General features: G+C 37.8%; 1 protein-coding gene across 1 annotated transcript; it reads right to left on the bottom strand.

The window, feature by feature from the left end:
- Positions 1-9,613: 9,613 nt before the first annotated feature.
- LOC149454904 (taste receptor type 2 member 40-like) lies at positions 9,614-11,035 on the bottom strand. Its single transcript, XM_089686966.1, has one exon. It carries the CDS (start codon positions 10,935-10,937, stop codon positions 9,975-9,977), a length of 963 nt encoding a protein of 320 aa, XP_089543092.1. The 5' UTR covers positions 10,938-11,035; the 3' UTR covers positions 9,614-9,974.
- Between the last annotated feature and the right edge of the window lie 2,479 nt (positions 11,036-13,514).

The raw sequence follows: 13,514 nt of genomic DNA, 5'->3' as shown, positions 1-13,514 counted from the left end.
TCAGCTGTCATTATATGGTAACTCTACCACTATGTCCTGGAACAAAAATAAAGCATGATGTATGTCTCACACCTAGTACATATGTAAATATAATAATGTATCCTTTCCAGAAATATTAGGGCCAGTTCACAGCAGGAATTGCTGCATTTCTGTGCGATTCCAGTGTGTTTTAAGTTCACTGCATTTTCAGCCCATTCTAATGAATGGACTGAAATAGCACTGTACCTCCCCAAAAGTAGTGCATGCGCTATTTAAATAAAACCATATCGCACAGCACTTCCGTACCATATGACCCTGTGCAAGTAACCACACAGCATTTGCAATCTGCATTTGGGGTGTTATTAGCGTTTCATTGGCAGCCACTGCAGATCACAAATTCATGCGTTTTGAACACAATGTAGGAAACATGCACGGAATGCATTCTGCTGTGAATGGGCCCTTAAGATGGTAAGTACAAATAGCATTTCTAGTTTTCATGTTGCACTGATACAGTAGAGTGAAGTTCCACTCTATCCTATTGTTTGTAGATGCAGTGTAGATGCATGTAGAGTGCCTAATTATAACAAATCAATCACAATGGTCCACAGCAGGGGTGGACTGACCATTTGGATACTTGGGCACTGCCCGAGGGCCCGGGGTCAGAAGGGGGCCCCATGAGATGCCCCTAGTACCTTTCATAGGCTTTTTTGGGAGTGGTTTGATTGTGGACGAGGACACAGGGGCCCCATGATTCCTTGTCCAGAGGCCCCATGAGTTGTCAGTCCGCCCCTGGTTCACAGTATCTAATCTAATGCCAAGTACACAAGATAAGAAAATCAGATGAAAAATACCACTTTCAAAGTGATCTTCCAATAATCTAATCGTTAGTACCCAGCTCTCGAGAGCCGATCTCGATTGAGCACTACATCACTTCCGAAGTTGTATTCTGCCGTACGAGAATTTTCATAACTTTAGAAACCTCTTCATTTTCGACATGAGACTAGCATGCAAGAAGAAAAACAGACGATCATTCGTCTGATATTCTCATTGTGTGCATGAGGCTTAAGTTGTAGAGTTATATACCCTAACAAACATTGGTTTTAGCCATGGCTAGTATTTTCAGCTTTCGTTTGTTATCATTGCTAAAAATAATGATTATTATAGCAGATAACAGTTACAGCTAGGTAAATTGAATCTATTAAAAAGACAAATATATCAAGCGTATATTCACCGTGCAGAAGAAAAATATATGAATATAGATAACCTAATAACTAAATAAGTGAATAGTGATCACCTCACATAAATAAATGAATAAGTTGTACAGAATATAAATGATGCTGCCTTAAATAGCAAGTATAACAATAATCACTCCATGAATCTTTATAATAACAAGTGAAAGAAGCGCAAAAGAAAAAATATTATATATAACATAGTGACAAAAAATTGATAAAAAAAGAAATATTATACTGAAAGCAAATAAATATATGAATATGTGAAACAAATCAATAAAATTTCAATGCAAATAAAAAAATACTCCAAAGTAAGTCCACCCAAAAAAAAAAAAAAATTGTGATAAAGTGCAAAAGTCCTTCTAATCCACTGAAATCACAACATGAGCGAATGACAATAATTGATTGAATAAAGTGCAAGAATAACTTTACTCAAGTATCACCATGTGCTCCAGAGGAAAGACCTTCCCCAATTCAGTGGCATTCACCAGATATCGTAGCCCATCCAAACTTGATAGGCAATCACACTTATGGTGAGTGTCAGACGTTACAAAAGATCATCAATCGGCTAGCCCTTCATCAATTAGAGACTGATTAAGTGGCAGGACATCCTCCAAACTATTTTACGGTTAGGTGATAATATGTAATACTATATAGTTGCTCAGATTTGCATTTTGTCTCAAACAGGAAAGCACACCAAATAATGGGAAGACCACTGATGAAGTGTCTGCACTTACCTCCCTGGAATATGACGTGATGTCCACACCCAGCAAGAGGGGGCAGCAAAGGAAATGAAAGATGGAGGAAGACCGGTCTATAGAGGGCAGTGCAGGGAAGACAGCCTGCCCATTGTTGGAGAACAGCTACTATATAATATTTTTTCTTTTGCGCTGGTTTCACTTGTCATTATAAGGATTAATGGGGTGATTATTAATATAAATTGAATCTATTGCATCAAAGAGTTTTGTTTTTTTTGCAAAACCTCATGGAGCATTTTTTTCTTTTATATAATGTATTCAGAAACAAAAAGCAGATATAAGTAAACCTCTCTTTACTTTACATATTTATTACTGAATTCTGTGTTTTATAAAAAAAATTGTAAAAGAAAAATAAAACTCCCTTGCCTCAGGAGCCTGATCCGCATTTGGATGGCAATCCAGAGGCTACTGACTGGGTGAGGAAGCAAATTTACACCTCTTCACCACCATTTTTAACCCCATTTTTGCCAACAAATGCACTACAACCGCATGGATTGTATGCAGTTACAGGGCACTTTATGGCATCCCCCCAAAAAAGGTAGAAAAGATTAATAAAAACGTGTCTGTAAAAATAAATAAAGTTGTACAAATAAATAAATTAAAAACCTAGTAAGGGTAGATTTAGATATGTGTCTAAGGCCCCTTTAAGACAAGGCGGACCTGTCAGCGGACCTGCTTGCTCAGCAGGAGATCTCTGCACTGATCTCCGCTGAGCAAGCGGATGACAGGTCCGTATCCGCTCCACTGCTGCAGAGTGGACACAGAAACAGCTCACTGATCTCTATAGGGCAGTCAGATGAAAACAAACCGCCTTTCTGTTTCCACCCAATTGTCATCCCATCCGCCGGATGGAGGAGGAACAGATCCCCATCCATCTGTTTTTAACATACAGGATCAGATGCCAGTGGGCCCATAGAGGGCTATGGATGGTCCTATCTGGTCGACCTAGAAAACTGACAGGCAGACCCAATTGGACTATCAGTGTGAAAGGGGCCTTAATCTCCCTCGCCTCTGAAGCCTGATTTACATTAGGAAAATGCTCCAGTGGCCACGGACAGGTGGGGAGGAAACGAGTCGACATATCCTCACCATCTGTTTACCAAATGTGTAGTGTTCAGAAGGCTGCATCACTACAAGTCAGGTCAACTTTGCAATGGACGCAGTTGTTAACACCCCCATCTGGTGCCTATTTCAGCTTCAGGGGGGAGCTTGGCAGGCAGCAGAAATGCAGCCCAGCTACACTTTTGTGCTACCCCACCAACCACAAGTGTAAACAAGACCTAAGGCCTCTTTCACACAGGGCATACTACAGGGAGGGCATGTTTAGTTGCATAGGTATTCCCCATGCAGGCAGTTCAATTGATGTCAATTGGGACACAGAGGCTATATGGGAATGCAGCATGGGAACACCTGTGCATCCCCATGCAGGTAAACACAGCCTTCCATATGGCGATACATGGGCGTATGCTTTAGTACACCCCATGTGAAGGAAGCCTTAGTAGGAATTTAGCATGGATTTTTGAAGTTGTGCTGTGTTTATGTGTACAAATATGGATTTTAGTGTTTTTTTTAGTGAAAATAGCGATTTGATAAACATTTGCGCAAAAATATCACAGATAGAATCTTCTTTGTATTTTACTGGTCCTATGCTTTAAGAAAATATATGGTTTGGGGGGTCTTTTATGAACTCTGAAAGCTGTAAATGAAAAATGAAAATCTCCAGATTTTTAGAAAAATTTGGTTTTTAGTTTTGCATATGTTCAATTTTCACCATTTTGCAAAAAGACACAATTTAATTTAAAAATTTTTACATATATTTGTTATTTATTAACGCAATACAGGTTAAGCTTTTATATTCAGTAGAAATTTAGCAGGGTGTTTGTAAAATTGCGGTGTTTGTATCTGCTAATAATGATTTTAGTGTATTATTAGCAAAATATTGACTTGATAAACATTTGCGCAAATATTGCGGGGCCTTAAAAATTAGTAGCACCTTTTTTGTATTCTACTGGCCCTATGCTTTCAGAAAATATATTTTTTGAAAGGTCTTTTATAAACTCTGAAAGCTGTAAGTGAAAAATTTAAAACCACTAGATTTTTGAGAAATTTGGTTTCCTTTTTTGTGCACGTAAAATTTTTACCATTTTGCAAAAAGGCACAATTTAAAATGTATAAGTAATTGTTATTTGTTAACTCATTACAGGTTAACCTTTTATATTTAGTAGGGATATAGCAGAATTTTTGCAAAATTTGCTGTGTTTGCATCTGCTAATAGTGATTTGAGTGTATTTTAAGTGAAAATATTGTTTTCATAAACATTTGCATAAATATCACAGAGCCTTAAAAATCAGTAGCACCTTATTTTTATTCTACTGGTCATGTGCTTTCAGAAAATATATAGTTTGTGGGGGCTTTTATAAACTTTGAAATGGAAAAATTAAAAACTCCAAACTTTTAGAGAAACTTGATAATTTACAGTTTTACGTACTTTCAATTTTCACCATTTCGCAAAAAGGCGCAATTTAACATTTACAAATATATGCTATTTATTAACTCAATACAGGTTAAACATTTCTATTTAGCAGGAATTTTTTTAAATTTGCTGTGTTTGTATCTGCTAATAATAGTTTTAGTGTAGTTTTAGCAAAAATACTGATTTGATAAACATTTGCGCAAGTATCACAGGGACCTAAAAATCAGTAGCACCTTTTATTTATTCTACTGGTCATGTCCTTTCAGAAAATATATGGTTTGGGGGTCTTTTACAAAGCTGTAAGGGGAAAATAAAAAAGCAATCAAAAAATTGCAAAAATGGTCTGACCACCTCAGTTTAAAAGTGGAGTGCAGGGGGGCGCATGTGCAGCCGGCTCCCGAATGGACGTCTAGTGTGGGACGCTCCGTTCAGCTGCCAGAGTAATCGCGGCACACCTAGACCCCAGGGATTTGACATCACTCTCCACTAATCTCTGGCGATCGGCCAAGTTACGAAGATCTTATGTTACTAGAAATTGTTTGGCTTGATCTTTTTTTCGGTCAGAGCCTGTTCGTACCCCCCATATCTGAAGTAGCGAGTCAGGCTACTCAGACCACTTTCATTTTACGCAAGTTTTTTTTTTACCCCCATCCACCTTCCTCTCTGCCTCCTTCCCTGGCACCACCAGTCGCTCAATCTCGCCTACACACTAATATTTCCGCAACGAATTCTCATGGAAACTCCACCCCGTCTCAGCAACCGAACCTAAACTGCTTTAATACCTCGGATCACCTCTTTCCTATCGTGGATTTAATCGCACAACTTCATATCTTCTCAAATACCACCTCAAACATCTCGCTCCGCACTCAAAGACCTGCACCATGATTAACATCAGTTCCCTCAACGTCCGAGGCTTAAATTCTCCATTTAAAAGATCGATGCTACAAAAAGAAACTAGAATGTGCCAAGCATACATCCTTTTTATTCAAGTATCCCACTTCGCTACAAACAAGATCCCCAAACTCCACCTCCAACATTTCCCAAACACCTTTATGGCTACTAACGTCAAGAAGAAAAACGGGGTCATCACAGCTATAAGAGATTCTATCCAGTTCCGACGCATCTCAGAAACCATCGACCCTCAAGGTCGCTACCACATTCTAATATGCCAACTAAACAATACCTTCTACACTTTGGTAAATGTCTATGGACCCAACAAAAGCCAGATGAAGTTCTTTAACAAGCTATACAAAACCATCTTGTCATTAAAACAAGGCAGAATTATCATCGGAGGTGACTTCAACATCATCGGAAACCCACAACTGGACTCGTCCTTTAACAAAAGATCGCCTACACAAACCCTCAACCAATTGCTACACAGCCACGACCTCTACGACATTTGGAGATGCCAACATAGCAACAAGAAAGACTCTCTTGCGCACCTTTCATACTCCAGAATTGATTTTTTTCCTCACAGACAAATGGACACTACAACATATCTTATCATCTAAAATTGGTACAATTACATGGTGAGACCATGCTCCAATCCACATCTCATTGGACGACAATCAACGCGCAGCAATCCCGCCTATCTGGAGATTAAACTCTACAATCCTGAAGAGCCCAGAACACCAGAAACTGATCTTAGAAAGCACATAACCTATTCTTTGAAACCAACTCAACCCCTAACATGCCAATAACCACAATTTGGCCTACGTATAAGGCATACATGAGAGGTATCCTCGTACAATAAAACTCCCGCATCAAAAAACAAAGGTCCCATCAAATCGACAAAATCCTAGCCTCCATTAAACGGAACGAGGAAATTAACAAAAAATACCCAAATGCCTCCACAGCCGCAACCCTGGCCTCCGATAGAAATAAATTGTGAGTAACTTTGTTACACGATTACGACCTTAACCTACAGAGAACCAAATCTAAATTCTATGCACTTGGTAACAAAGCGAATACACTCCTATCGAAAATAATTAAACAAAAAAGGCTTAAATCTAAGATCGCCACGATTAAACACCCAACTACACACGCACTACTTACAAACCCACGAGACATATCCAACGCCTTTGCGACATATTACCAAACACTCTATAACATTAAGTATGATCCAAACACAACCCAACCCACCACCACTACCATTCAAAACTTCCTAGACACTACCAAATTACCCCGACTCTCAGCGACTCAACTTGCATCGCTATCGATACCAATCTCTCCCACAGAAATAGAACGTACTATAACAACACTACCCCTAAACAAATCTCCAGGAAACGATGGTTTTATTAATGAATTCTTTAAAATGATGGCACCCAACCTCACACCACATTTGTCTGTATTATTTAACCATGCCGCCTCAACGGGGACATTCCCCTCTGAAATGCTACAATCAGTAATCACAACCATCCCTAAACCAAACAAAGATCCCCAAATGGTCCAAAACTACAGACCGATTTCTCTACTAAACACGGACATAAAATTATATGCCAAAATAATTGCCCAAAGATTGCTTCCTTACCTCCCCACACTGATTCACCCCGACCAAGTGGGATTTATCCCAGGTAGACAAGCACCTGATGCTACCAGAAGAACAATATCCCTAATCTATAAACTTGAAGCCACCAAGCAACCCTCATTACTCTTATCGCTAGATGCTGAAAAAGCATTTGATCGAATTCATTGGCTTTTTATTAAACTTACGCTTCAAAAATTTGGACTTGTAGAGTGGATGCTATCGGCAATCCTCGCCCTTTACTCTAATCCGTCTGCTACAGTTTTAGCAAAAGGTACACTCTCACAACCCTTCCAGATATCTAATGGCACCAGACAGGGTTGCCCCTTGTCTCCCATAATTTTCACCTTATTAATAGAGCCTTTGGCATCTAAACTCAGGGATGATCCAACATTCACAGGTATTTCTCATCTTAAAACGGACCATAACATTAGCCTCTTCGTGGACGATATTATCCTAATGGTTACTAATCCTTATAGATCGCTCCAAACAATACGCATGCACCTCCACAACTATTCTGAAGTCTCCTACTATAAGCTTAACGAACCTAAATCCTCCATTTTGAACCTTTACACCCCTCCTAAGATTCAAAATATGCTGACCAAACATTTCCCCTATGCGTGGGCACAACACAGCATTCCCTATCTGGGAATCAAACTCACAACCGCGACTAACCAATTATTCAAAAGTAATCATAAAATACTACTCGACTCAATCCCACGGGAACTTAAGCAACTACATACACCAACATTATCGACAATGAATAGAATAGCAACCCTAAAAATGTGCATATTACCTAAAATACTCTACATATTCTGTACTCTTCCTATTCCAGTTCCTAACTCCTTTTTCTCCAAACTTCAAGCGATCCTAAACAAATTCATGTGGAATTCAAAAAAACCTAGGTGCACGACTAGTTTATTAATCAGACCTTTCTCCAGGGGAGGAGCAGGTCTCCCTCATTTATAGTCCTACTACAACGCCACGCTTCTAGACCAGCTCTTCTTTTGGTGGCATCCCACCAAAGACAAATCGTGGTCCTTTATGGAAATTCCCCCACAACTCCCACATACTCGGGACAAACTTCTATTTCTCCCTTTACATACCCAAAATCTCCCTCTATAGAAACATCCATGTATAAAAGCCTCCTTACAGGCCTGGTCTGACTTCTTATCCCCTAACCGCCCAGAAAACAAAACAACAAAAATCCCCACTCCACGCTATACTACACATCATTATTCCCTCTTTAAACCTGACACAATGGGAAAATCGAGATATAGCGTATATTCGAGACTTATACTCAAATCATAAACTAAAGTCCTTTACTGATCTTCAAGAGAAATTTCACCTTCCTGACAATGAAAACTTCACGTATATAAGAATAGCCCACGCCATACATAAAATGGATTTGCCTCTAGCACTCACAATCCCCTCCACTGCGTACCTTTTCTTTCACAGAACGCAATATCCTAAGAAGGGAATCTCAACCTTTTACACGCTTATAAATAAAACTCAGTTTGATATCCATACCACTTCCCTAACTAACTGGGAAAAAATCCTTCTTCAACCCGTGTCTCCACACACTTGGGCTAAAACCTTCAACACCACATACAAAGCGTCCAAATGTAGCTCCCACTGGGAATCATACATGAAAATTTTACATCAGTGGTATTTAACGCCCGTTAAACTTAACCTATAGTAAGCTCAACACTCGCCCAAGTGCTGGAAACAATGCGGAGAAATAGGAACAACACTCCATATACTCTGGTCATGTAAATCTCTCAGGTCGTATTGGAATAAAGTATTCCAATTGATCTCCTCCATATCTGGAATACTGACGATTTCAAGTCCTGCTTTAGCCCTCCTACACATAGGAATTGACAACTTTCCCTCAGTTTCACGTACTGTTATAATCCACGTACTAGCAGTGGCAAAAGGCAATATCACCAAATTATGGAAATCCACCACTACCCCCTTGCTCGCAACACTTATTGCTGAGCTCAATCTCCATTGTGAAATGGAGAAGAGAACAGCAACTCTGAATTTTTCATACCACAAATTCTGATTTCAATGGTCTCGGTGGCTTCAAAACCCTAACTGCTCCATCAAGTGACATATATAATAACATAATAATATACTATAGCCAATTCATCCGACTGGTGCCTCCCTTCCCCCTCTCCCCCTCACCCCCTCCTCCCTTCCTCCACTGGTTATCACACTTCCAACCATAGGAGGTTCATAAGGAACTGAGTATACCTCTCATATATCTGTGGCCTTGTTATATCGTCCCCAGCCAAATGGTGGGGACTTATTTTTTCTAAAATGTATTTAATTTCCTGCTGATGCATTTCACTGTATATATCGCTCAGTTCTTATCTTCTTTTCGGTATGTGATAACATGTTTGTTGGAAAAGTTTCAATAAAAATATTTGAATATAAAAGTGGAGTGCAGGGCCTGGTAGCGGAAGGTTTAAACTGGCAATACTACATGTCAATCTATAGGGCTAGACATGTAAATGTGCTTTGAATTTACCATTTTTATTGTGTTTTTTTTAACATGATTCTTGAAAATTAAATTACAATACATATATTAATTTTTTTTTTCTTTATTTTTTTTTTCTTTACACAGCTGTAAGCCACTGATTGTGTGGCTTAGGGAAGAGCCTACAACATATATAGAAAACATATAAAAATAATAAACAAAAGTTATATTTTTATAAACAATGCATATATATGGATCAACCATGTGCTCTAATAAATTCACTATTTTACTTTTCATTTAAACTGTATAGTCCATTTATTTCAAAGCATTTTACCTAAAATAAGATGAACATCCCACATATCATTATAAATGTGCTTGGTTTGGTGTGTAGACATACAATATATAAACACTTCTGAAAATTATAAGTCTGCATTTAATCAGAATGGAAAGATTCTAAAATATATAAATAAAGGTTTGGCCAAGTACCAAGAAGGAGAGGAACAGTGAACCTGCTTGGTACAATGTCCTTTTAACTGAGTTTAATGAACAATACCTTGGGTGTGTTTGATTTTCTTTTGTTTAAACCAGCTTTAGAGTGGAATAAACTAAGTGACACTTTCTTAAGTTTTGGGCTGCCAAAAATAAAAGCAATTGACTGTCCTGGAGAATAACTATATATGACCATCAAACATGTGCAGAATCCTGGACTGTTGGGAGGGAAAGCATCTATAAACATTAAGATTTCTGATATATAAAAAGACAAGTACAAGAACAACAGGCAACTGATGGTCTTGGCTGCTCTAACCCGACCTTCTGCTCGAGAACTTAGTTCTCCATTAGCATTTCTGTCTGACTTGTGTTTATGAGTCAAAAGTGACTTAATGATTAATCCATTGGCAATTCCAACCAAGACTAATGGTAATGAACAGCTGATAATATTACTGGGCAGTAGATAAGCAATGTTCAGTTTAGGTACAAATATTTCCATGCTGTCATTACTTGTTGATGATATGTTTATATCTTGAGGTTCTTGCAAGAAGTTCCAGGCTGCAGGGATTCCAGTAACCATTGCCACTAGGAATGAGGACATTAACAGTTGTGGAACTAGCTTAGAAACTCCTATCTTGAGACGGATTAATAAAGGATGCGAGAAGATGACAATCTGCAAGTAATAATTCACTGAGAGACACACTGTGAACCAGAAGTTGGAATAAATAGGAAGGATGAGCATGACTGTAAATAATACATACACTTCGTAAGAGAAGTAAAGCGTTGTTTCCATGAAGCTTATATAGTCATTAATCAGCATGAAAAGCTGAAATATAATGTTAGATATACAGAGAGTGAGAACAATGAGGTCAGATGGGCTGAGGTTCTTACTCATAGCTTTGTCTATGAGGTTTACAGCAATGATGAGTGAGTTGGTAAACACTGTCATCACCGTGCTCATAGCCAAAATAACCATGGATGCCACAATAAACACAGGAAGCATTGATGGTAGGTTGTTCACTGTTGACTTCCAAATATAAATCAGTAATGTAATACTGCTAGGAACCCCAACTGAAAGATGATCATACTGTTCACTAAAAGAGATGAAAGCTGTATGGGAAAAATTAAGAAAATTATGTTAAAAATTGGATCAAATGGTTGTAACTTTAGAGCAACACAAAAAAACTTGACTTTCTGAGCTTAGGGATGACTTAAATGTTTATGCTGTTTGTGTTCATGAATGTTCCTTGCTGAATTTTTTGTGTGCTATGTTTCAGTAAATAATCTTGAGACTATTCAATTGAGCGCTGACTTTGTCACCCTTTACCAATATTAGTCAGCTTTCCCATAGATTTAGTTGCTATGCATCATTTTACCAGAAAGTTCAGAAACAGATGAAATATGTTATAGCTACATTTAATTGTACTTATGCAGACGCAAGGCTGGGTGTAACCTAAACCCCACTGAATTTTTGTTACTTGTTTGTACTAACACAACACGGCACAAGCATGTTAAATAACACTGCACACCTGCTATTACCATTACGTTAAACAGTATATTGTATGCTTTGATTTTAGTAATCTTTAATATGAGACTAATTCTTAACCATCATTCTTGCCAACCTAAACTCAATTTTCTTTTATTTTATCAGATTTTAAAATTGTAAAAAAAAAAAGAATCCAAATAACTGAACAATAAAATGTATTTAACTGAAATAGATGTACATTTATACAATAGGAAATGGCCAATACCATTTTAAACTTCACTCAAACTATAAATTTTTTCTGTAACAAATAAAGTTTAAATGAATGCATTTTAATAAGTCCTTAAAATGCAGAATCTCATATACCTATAGTATATGTCATGTCACTTCATTTAAATGTCATGTCACTTCATTTAAATGTTCCAGATTTTTTTTTACTGGGTGAATGCATAATTAAACTAAATTGTTTTCATATTATGTAAATTATGTGTCAGGGTTATGTTTTCTATTCTTTTAATCCTTTCTTTTACTGGTTGAATTTGTGAGTTCTTCCAGCATTAAGGAATCAGCATCATTCATGGCATAGTGCAGATGTGAAAAAGCATTTTAGAACTTTTTAAAATCTAATATGCTGTCTATCTATAATTCTAAATAAATTACATAAGCAAATTGAAATGTGAAAGCTATAGACTGAGATTATTGTAATTTTGTGAAGAGTACTGTACTTTAAAACATGGTATGGTTATGGGGCAAATTGAATGCAGAGACTCTTGTCGAAGGCTCCCTTTAAATTAGATTTTAAGCTATTGCATTAATTTTTGCTATTTTAAATTCTTCAAAAATCCATTCTCTATAATGTGGCTGATAGGTTGTGTCTTTCTGTCTTGGTATTTTTGTGGTGACATTATTCTTACCTTTTTGACAAACGTTTTGTAGTACCTAGTGATTCTCTTACCTTCTCCTACCAGGTGTGAAGGGAAGGCAATTTATGTAGCTTTCCCTGTGTTACAGTCAATTAGAGTGCCAGATTTAATTATATCTCTTAATTATCAACTTATTCCCTTAACTCCAGAAAATAATTAAGTGCCACTTCAGGTATAAATTATATATATTATCTGTTTTTTTCCGTGGCTTAAGAAATATTTTTAACTTTGCCACTTTTCTCTTCAATATACTACTTTCAAAGATGTTTCTGTAATTTTTACTAGTTATTCACATTGTAAATCAGTGACATCACAAACCATATTATTTGATAGCCACAAGGACCAGATTTGTGGAATTGGAATATATGCTAAACCCGAAGTGTCCAAATTTTATGGAGGTGGCAAATTGTCCCTTGTTTTGCTATATAGCCACATTTTTTAAAATTTCTTTAGTTAGGACAGTAAAACAAGTACATCTGCAGGCAAAAAATGTAATGTCTCAGGTGCAGCTCAGGAATATCAATACATTGTTGGTGTGTTGGCCCCTGACTGGGAACCACAAATGTTACATATAACATACACTGCTCAAAAAAATTAAAGGAACACTTTGAAAACACATCAGATCCCACTGGGAAAAATATCATGCTGGATATCTATGCTGATATGTACTGGGTTATGTGTTAGGAACATAAGGATGCTCCATCATTTGATGGAAATGAAAATTATCAACCTATCGGGGACTGAATTCAAAGACACCTCAAAAATCAAAGTGAAAAAATCATGCAGAAGAGTAGTTCATTTGCTGCAATTTCATTGCAGCAACCAAAATGGTACTCAGTAGTTTGTATGGCCCCCACGTACTTGTATTCATGCCTGACAACGTCCTGAGGTATTTCCTCCCAGATCTGGACCATGGCATCACTGAGCTCCTGGACAGTCTGAGGTGCAACCTGGACTGAAACATGATATCCCAGAGGTGTTCTATTGGATTTAGATCAGGAGAGCGTGGGGGCCATTCACTGGCATAAATTCCTTCATCCTCCAAGAACTGCCTGAATACTCTCGCCACATAAAGTCGGGCATTGTCATGCACCAGGAGGAACCCAGGACCCACTGCAGCAGCGCTGGATCTGACAATGGGTCCAAGGAGTTCATCTCAATACCTAATAACAGT

Source organism: Staurois parvus, unplaced genomic scaffold (assembly GCF_062004578.1).
Source record: "Staurois parvus isolate SC_StPar_1 unplaced genomic scaffold, SC_StPar_1.0 ptg000415l, whole genome shotgun sequence".
In the NCBI taxonomy this organism is placed as follows: Eukaryota; Metazoa; Chordata; class Amphibia; order Anura; family Ranidae; genus Staurois; species Staurois parvus.
This window is presented reverse-complemented; position numbering and strand designations above follow the sequence as displayed.